At 40.7% G+C, this 9,094-nt stretch overlaps 1 protein-coding gene across 1 annotated transcript; it reads right to left on the reverse strand.

The window, feature by feature from the left end:
• Positions 1 to 5,058: 5,058 nt before the first annotated feature.
• On the reverse strand, positions 5,059 to 7,141 carry LOC134213234 (cyclin-H). Its single transcript, XM_062692009.1, has 6 exons — positions 6,885 to 7,141; positions 6,609 to 6,805; positions 5,895 to 6,096; positions 5,739 to 5,843; positions 5,446 to 5,681; positions 5,059 to 5,387 (listed from the first exon to the last, which is right to left on the reverse strand). Exons 1-6 carry the CDS (start codon positions 6,999 to 7,001, stop codon positions 5,243 to 5,245), a joined length of 1,002 nt encoding a protein of 333 aa, XP_062547993.1. The 5' UTR covers positions 7,002 to 7,141; the 3' UTR covers positions 5,059 to 5,242.
• Between the last annotated feature and the right edge of the window lie 1,953 nt (positions 7,142 to 9,094).

Consider the following 9,094-nt stretch of genomic DNA (forward strand, 5'->3'; position numbering starts at 1 on the left):
ATTGCTGGGTAGCACCAGCCATTCTTATGACCGGGTGATTGTTTTTATTTTTGAACTGTCACTTTTAAGTTTAATTCTCCAAATGAGACAGACCCTTAGACGTACATGTTCATGATAGAATTAGAGGCGAAAGTATAGAACTGATAGTTCCGTTAGGGTACGGCAGGCACGAAGAATGTTTTAAAGAAGTCGATTTGAAAGCGAGCGGAGGGCAATATTTGTGATGGTATATATCGCACGGGGCTGCAGAATGGTGGATTGACATCAAGGAAGGAGCGCCCAACAGAGCTCTGGTCCCCACAAGTTCCTATCTCACGCTTCCGCGGGTCGTCCGATGACAAAAGACCGCCAGCTAAGGGCTGTGTACTTAGCTGGTAGTGTAGTGTGGGCATTTTGTCCTTCTGACATCAGCTAGCGTGAGAAGGTAAATTCCGAGCGTATGTTCACCAGGATGTGCGGCTCAAACAGCGTCTGCCTGGTACCCAGCGGCTGATCAACGAAATGCTGTATCGCGTCAGCTATGCCTAAGGTGGCAGCCCGACCAGCGCGATGTGGGTAACGCGACCCCGGTAAGGTAGCTTACTGAAGCCTCCCAACCACCACGAAAAATGGAGATAGAAGAAAAAAAGAACGTTATTTTTGGCAACCGACTCGTCAACGAAATATGGACTATGATTGGAAACTCGGTACCTGGAATGTCAGGACCCTAGATGAACCTGGACGAGTGAGCCTTCTGGCTCGTGAACTGCAGAAGGTTGGAGTGAACGTGGCCGCTATTTAAGAAGTCCGATGGCCTAGATCCGGAGAACGTGAATTCCGAGCCGTGGACCCCACGACCAACACTGCATTTAAGTATAACATCTATCACAGCGGCGGCGGAAAAGCAGAGCATGGAGTTGGTTTCGTAGTGATGGGCAAGCAAATGAAGCGAGTGATGCGGTGGATCACGGTTGTCAACTATATCGAACAAAAGATCACAGCGAACGATGCGATACAATATCCAACGATTGTCGGCGGAAGGAGTATCGGTTGAGTACCGCCAGAAGCTCGACGAGCGGATAAGTGCGTTGAACGTTAGTGATAACGTCAACGATCTTTGGGAGTCGATCCAGAACGGTGAGCACAACAGCACGAAGTGGTAGGCACTGTACAGAGGCGACCCAGGGCGGAGTTGGTTCGATGTGGAGTGTCAGAGAGTGACAGACGAGAAGAATGTTTCCAGAAGTCGGATGTTGGTGTCGGGTACCCGATCAAATAGAGATCGGTACAAGGAAGCAGGGCAGCCGAAAACGAAACCCACCGCAGGGAAGAAGAAGAGCATTATGAAGAACAAGTGATTAGCGAGGCGCAGGAAAAAATGGAGCAGAACGATATGTGGAGGTTCTATGAGTCTATCAATGACATGCGGAGAAAGACAGCGCCATCTCCCGTCATGTGCAACGACCAACAGGGGCATTTGCTGACAGATAAAACCGAAGTGGCTGCCAGGTGGAAACAACACTTCGAGACTTTGTTGAATAGTGGAAGTGACGGTGCATCGGTGAGCAGAATAAAATATTACCGACGATGGACAAGATGTGGAGTCGCCTACACTAGATGAGGTTAAAAAAACAATAAGGCTGCGGGGAAGGACCAGCTTCCGGCTGAACTTCTCAAACATGGCAGTGAGCTTTATGAAATTCTGCACCATATTATGTCGAAAATATCGGAAGACGAGGAAATCCCTGCTAGCTGGTTGGACGGCCTCATTTTCCCTCTCTTTCTCCTCGTTTGTCGGGTGAAGATCACTGCGTCCAGATTTTAGGACTATTGTGATATACCCTTTTTACTGTAAATACGCAAGTTATCTCAGTAACATGTTTGCCACTGAGATACCTTGGTATCGACTGACCTCAAGCCCATCTATTATTGATGAATAGAGATCCTGAGTTACAGTATGTGACTTTCTGGGGAGACTAGCTTTATGAAGCCAACCGCGTCCTTGGGGGAAAAGATCCATATGTCAGCAGGCCCTAAAAAGGGCTTGCTGAGAACTTCTTGAACCTTACGTTGGGTGAGTGCACTGCAATAGCAGAGGATGTGTTCTGATGTTTCTCTCTCCTCGTCACAGAAGCGGCAATTTGAGGTTTGGATTGCTCCGATCTTTTGTAGATGGTATCTGCAGGGCAGTGTCCAGTTATTAGACCGGTGTAGATGTTGAGATCCCTTTTGTTGAGACCCAATAGTTGTTGGGGTTTTTCTTGGGGTTAATCGTTACGAGCCTTTTGGATTGGCTCGTATGAAAGTGCATTCCAGTTTGATGTGATTTGACTGACCATATATTTGTTCAGTTCCATTTTACAGAGCAGTTCTGAGATCCTGCAGAAGGGCTCAGGGCCAATGAACCTTCTCATTAGATCCATTCCTGGTTGTTTCATCAGCAATCTCGTTTCCCTCTAGACCCGTATGTCCTGGGGATCCAATATAGGTAGACTCGATTGCGTATGGATAAGTTTTTCAAAGCCAGAACGTATTCCCACACTAGCTTTGAGTTACAAGTGTAGTTATTAAGCGACTTAAGTGCCGCTTGGCTGTCAGAGATAATACATATTTTTGCAAATCTATACTTTCTCCTCAGGCATAATAACACGCATTCTAATATTGCATATATTTTCCGCCTGAAATATTGTAGGCCACTGTCCTAAGTGGACAGAAATTTTTGTTTAGGGCCATAGATTCCGGATCCTGTCAGATTATTCATTTTCGAACTATTCAGAAGAAATTTATAGAGCCTGTTGGAACGCTTGGTCCACCTCCTTCCCACTCCTGGCGGGAAAGGAATGAACATCAGCGGTAAGTCATAATTGACTACCGTTTCCATCCAGTCACTACAAATTCCTATTGCGGGATTTATGGCAAATTCATTTAATATGCTGAGGTGACCCGTAAGGTCTCCCTGACAGCAAGTGTTTTGTTCTCTTTAACCTTAGAGCACTTTTTTCCGCTTCCAGCTTTATGAATTGATCTAACCGGGGCAGGTGAAGCATTGCGTCTAGGGCCAAAGTGGGTGGTACTACGAACTGCACCAGTGATGGCTATGCAAGCGGTGCGTTGATTTTGTTGAGCTTAGCCTCTGCAGCAGCCTCATTAGTTTTAGGCCACCAGACAAGGGAAGTAAGTTGTCCTGGGACGGACAATGGTTTTATATATCCACATGATCATACTTGGTTTTAGGCCCCATCTTTTTACCAAGGGTTTTGAACAAACCCAAAGTGTATTGAGACCTTTCTGCAAGCAACTGATTGGAGATGAGAGTTCAATTAAGCTTTGCGTCGAGTATGACACCTAGATATTTTACTTCACTTGAATAAACTAATTGTGTTTGATTCAAGAAAAGGGGTTTCAGTTGTACCTTTCTCCGTTTGGTGAAAGGGATAATGGAAGTTTTTGTAGGATTTATGCCTAGTTGATACTCTCTTTAAGAAAGGGCACAGACTGGAGTGCGCCAATTACCGAGGAATAATCCTCCTTAATTCGGCGTACAAAACTATGTCCCGTATTCTGTTCAACAGATGGAGACCGCTTGAAGAGTCCTTCGTCGGCGAATACCAAGCAGGTTTTCGTGAGGGCCGATCAATGACGAATCAAATGATTACCCTGAGACAAATCCTTGATAAATTCTGGGAGTACAACTTGCGGACACTTCATCTGTTTATTGATTTCAAGGCGGCGTACGATTCAGTGAAACGGAATGATTTAGGGCAAATTATGCTTGAACATCGTTTTCCGGCGAAACTGATCCGGCTGATTCGTATAACGTTGAACGGGTCGAAATCAAGTGTAATACTAGGGGCAGATATACCGTTGTAAATGCGCTGTAAGTATACAGAGCATGGTGACAGACATACATTTTGTTCTTACCTGAGAGAATAGGAAGAAAGGCGAAGAGAGAACAAACTTCAGAAAGGGGTAAATTTCGGCTGATGCGAGTATAGTTATAACCTGTGCGCTCACATAGGTTTTGTTTCTGATTGGAAACTCTCCCTCTATTCAATTATAAACTGTCAAACACCACCATTTCAGCCACAGATAATAGAGAGAAATGCACAAAAAGAGTGAACCACAGACAAACAGACGTAACAGCTTGAACATTTTGCTGAAAAATCCATAGCTCAATCATTAGATAAACAGACGTAACACTAGAGAATTTCCATCGACCATGACTTCAACGACCAATTTTGAATTTGATCGATTACAGCGTTTGAGGCGTTAGCGTCGTAATCCTTTCGAGTTTGACATTTCACTCCAGCGCCTTCTGGTGACACAATGTCGCACGAAACATTAGCTTCGTGCAACATGCTCGCAAGATGGTGGTAGAGGAGCTGGGCGATGGATTTTCCTGAAAAATGTTCAAACTTTTACGTCTGTTTGTCTGTGGCTCAACTCCTCTACCATCACCTTGCGAGCATGTTACACGAAACAATGTTTCGTATGACATTGTCACCAGAAGGCGCTAGAGGAAATGTCAAACTCGAAGGATTACAACGCTAGCGGCTCTAGTTGTGAAAGGTGTAATCAATCAAATTCAAATTGATCGTTGAAGTCATGGTCGATGATAATTTCTTTTGTGTTACGTCTGTTTGTCAAACCATATATTGCTGCGGGAAGTACGCATTTATACTGAAAATACTTATGGCTGTGTCGAACCTATCGAAGTAAAGGCAGCGAGGAAAAAATGGTTTTGCATTTTGATCAGCTGATGGAAATATCATTGATGGAATATAATCCTTTATTATGATATGGAAATGCTAATATCATCTTCCAAACTTAGACGTACATGTTCATGATAGAATTAGAGGCGAAAGTATAGAATTGATAGTTCCGTTAGGATACGGCAGGCATGAAGAATGTTTTATAGAAGTCGATTTGAAAGCGAGCGGTGGGCAATATTTGTGATGGCACATATCGCACTTCCTTCTGCCAAGCTCCCGTATGCGGGAACATGTACGTCTAAGTTTGGAAGATGATATTAGCATTTCCATATCAATGTTTATACATATTATGCTGTAATAATGCAAATATGGCTGGAGCGTCCTCTATTGGTCATTATGTCCTAGTTTACAAAATTTTATGAAAACTTTATTACAATTTAACTGCCATAACAATTTGAATTTGTACGGAAATGTGATCTCATGAATCGATCTAGCTCAAAATTTGTTAAAGCACAATGATCGTATTGTGTTCAGCTACCTGAGCTACAGATTCATTCTATTGACATATTAGCCGAGTTACTGCTGTTCAGTTGGGACACTTCTAAGCTTGTATCGGTTGCGTTCATGTGGTAAGTGGAGCTCAGCAGCTCGGCGTCATCCTCATCTTCGTACATCTTTTTCATCCGTTGCTTGTAGCTAGAAAAAAGCTAGATATCACAACAAAACTTTTTATCATATAACAAACTCAGCATACATTTGACTATCGGGATTATTCTCCTGGTTTCGACATTTTTCCAACTTTTTCTCGAGTGCTCGCACCTTGTCTTTCTGAGGCAACTCGATGGTACGGACCATCGACCGTACCCTACGTACAGCTTCTATCAAAACCGGTAGTTTGTCTTTCGCTGTTCCGAAAAGCGATTCAGTTACGTACTTATCAAGGTTTTCCTGTTCTTTGCTGGCTGCGTGTAGAACGGCTGCTAGCGCAATCTTTGTTAGAATAAGTGGATTAATGAAAATGCATCATGGAAGAATTTAAAAATATACCTGAGAAGGGGCGTACGTCAAAGGTGCGTCTGTGAGGAATGTTTTATCTATGAAGTCGTCAATACCTGGACGAAGCCTATCAGGATTGCTCATATTAAAACGAGTCTAGAAAACGAATTATTATTCAAAAGAACAAAAGAGGAATTGCGCAAGTACCTTTATATCAATCAGGAATCCCTCAATCGGTCGAAATGGATTGTGAATCGTAAGATAGTAGTTCAGCTCCTGCATCAACAATAACTCGTTTGACAGGATTATGTCCATCGCTTTGTTACGGTCGCCTTTGATGTTTGCCACAAATTGACCGATTGAAACGTTGAATTCTTCCACTTTACAGGAAAGGTACACACAGGTAGCTCTAGTCAAGTAGGAATAGTTATAAGTGAACTTAGATATGAATTTTCCTAAACTGTATTCAAATAATCAAAATTTAGTTCTTTAACCCTCTCTTTCCCACGATTTTTTTCAACGATACGATAGGAAGGAATCATCTATGAAAAAAAATGCTAGAACAAAAGTTATTTGGCATAGCTTAAATTAGTGGAAAACGAAAAAAAAAAGTTTTTGATTGTAAATCAATAGTTACTTGATTGTTTTCAATAGTTTCACTATTTTTACTCAAAATTGATTATATTTGCAGTCTAATGAAACCATAAAGTTGTGTCAAATACTACTTTTTGTTGTTGAAATATTTCTATGAATATTGGAAGGTGCAAAATTTGATGGCGCTCTACAGCTACCATGAGAAGGAAAGGGTTAATCTCATGAGAAGTTTTGTCCTGATGTTATTTTGGTTACGAGAACTATCAGTTTGAATTCCCAAGGGACAGTTAAGTGTAAAGCGGCTGCCTAATCCAAATGAAGACTTACAGAATTTCCTTAGGGTGATAATCCATCGATGAGTTGTTTAAATAAAAGCGTTTGAAATAGTGGAAAGCCGTTCCGACGACATATTTTGGCATGGGGGGTTCGAACCGTTTGCAGAATTCCTTCAACTGAAGCTCATACTGTTTCAGTAGCAGCCGTTCCTCGTCGGCTGACAAGAAAAATGATGATTTTTGTTCTTCCTGGCGAAAATAATGTTAAATATGCAATAATGCAATGATATGAATGTACATCCGCGAAAAGTGCCAGAGGGATACTTACAGACATTTCGGTTCCATGCCGGGCAATAAAATTGCGATTCTGTTTTAGGCGAAGCTCCGCCAATTCCTGTTCACTTTTGAAAGTCCAATACTTTTTCTGTGAACTTTGTGGATACATTTCTTTGGATTTAAATCAACTTTAAAGATTTTTTGATAATTCAAGCACGTATATTTAATACGGGATGTCTGGGATGTCTTGTATGGTTTCCTTTTATTATGAATGCAAAGGATCAATGACTTTACATACTAAGGTGAGAAAATCCATCCATCAATCCATCCATCCGCCATCCACTAATACGCTTGCAGTTGTTTCTCACCTCACCTTTTATTATGACAGCAGACAGAATGCCCAGCAGTTTTACGCGCACGCTTAGATGTGATAAACCTAAAATTAGTTTTTTTACCTAATAATGTTTATGTGCACTACAAAATTCCACACATTTTATTGGCAAAAATCCATTAATTTAATTCATGATTCTTATTAGTGCACACATAACCACTCTCCACGCGAAGTACAAATATAATCTATAATCAAATAAAATGTATGTGTGGTCTCTAATATGCAGTTATTGAATTTATGTGTGGGTACAAATTGCATATATTTGGGTCGCCAAATTGCAAAAATTTATGTGTGCGACAAATATATTCAATATAAAGATTTTTTTCGGTGTGAAAAATCGGTAAAAATTTAAATACGATAATTTTCATTATTTTTTACTAAAATTAGAGTATTGTGCTTTTTCAAGTATAATGACGTTATTTTTTACTTAAGCATCGTGTTCTATAGACTTGGTTAAAAACGAATATACTGCCACCGACGGTGCTACTCGTAATACAACGGAACGGCGACGGAAACGGAAAATTTGCCAGTTAGCCCATATATTTTCTGTCAAATTTGCCGTTTCCGTCGCCGTTCCGTTGTATTGCGTTTGGGGCTTTAGTGTTAGGTCTCCTGTCATTTCACCCGTTTCGTAAAATAGCTTATTCTTCTGAACCGTCTAAGACGAATTAAGTACTGTCCATTTAATTCCACCAGTTAATTTTCGTTATCTTTGCAGATACGTATTTCGACCACAACTGTGTGGTCGTCTTCAGTGTCTTGTACTTGACTCGACTCAATCTTGATCAAATTAAATAGCATGTAATAAGAAGAGTGGCTCTGCGAAATGCAACTTGTTGCGATAAAATCAGTTAAGTCTATGTACATGAAAATCGTGTGAGTTTTTGAGGTTAAAAAACTGACCATACAGACACACAAACATACACACACACATACATACACACACAGACATCACCTCGATTCATCAAACTGAGTTGAATGGTATAAGAAACTATACTAGCAGTTGTTCCAGTAAAAAGTTCGTTTTCAGAGTGAAATGATAGCCTTTCGGTACAACTTTGTTGTACGAGAAAGGCAAAAATAATAATAAAATACAATAAAACAAGACAAAATTTTCAAAACGACTTATCTGCTTTTGTAAACAAAGATTCAAACGACGATTTGACGAATCTGATAGCTCTCCCACGCAAACCAACACCATCAACAGGTAGCGGAATCCTTCACTTGCCTATTGATGGTGTTGGTTTGCGTGGGAGAACTATCAGATTCGTCAAATCGTCGTTTGAATCTTTGTTTACAAAAGCAGATAAGGGTCTGTTCAAACATTACGTAACGCAATAGGGGGTGGGGGGTTGTTTTATTTTTGTTACGATTTGTTACGCAACATATCCAGCTTTCCACGCTAGCCATAATGGCGGCTGCTATAAATAAATCTGACAGTAACTGCTTCCGACGCTGAATTGTAATCGACGCTGGTTGTATCTCAGCAACCATTTTTACATTGTTTATTTATTGTTATCGAAAAAAGCAAAACTCAAAGAAAACGCAGATTTTTTGTAACCAGCTTCAGATAGTTTTAAACTAATTCTAAATTTACCTAACGTCACAAATATAATATAATATGCATTTTCGTTTTAGGTTGAAGTAATTCTCCGAAGGTTGAAGTAGTTCGTGTGCGAGATTTGAAACCTCTGTAAATGTGGAGTTTACAATTCAAAGATTACAAACATGACAAATGCAGCACGGGTATAACCATACAATATGCATTATCAAATTCATCGCATTTTAGCTTCCAAATTCTAATGTTCTGAGGTATTCAATACCAAGGCTTAATGTAAGAATCGCAGTATTAAACTGTGGAAAGAATTGAA

This window comes from Armigeres subalbatus, chromosome 2 (genome assembly GCF_024139115.2).
Source record: "Armigeres subalbatus isolate Guangzhou_Male chromosome 2, GZ_Asu_2, whole genome shotgun sequence".
Classification (NCBI taxonomy): Eukaryota; Metazoa; Arthropoda; class Insecta; order Diptera; family Culicidae; genus Armigeres; species Armigeres subalbatus.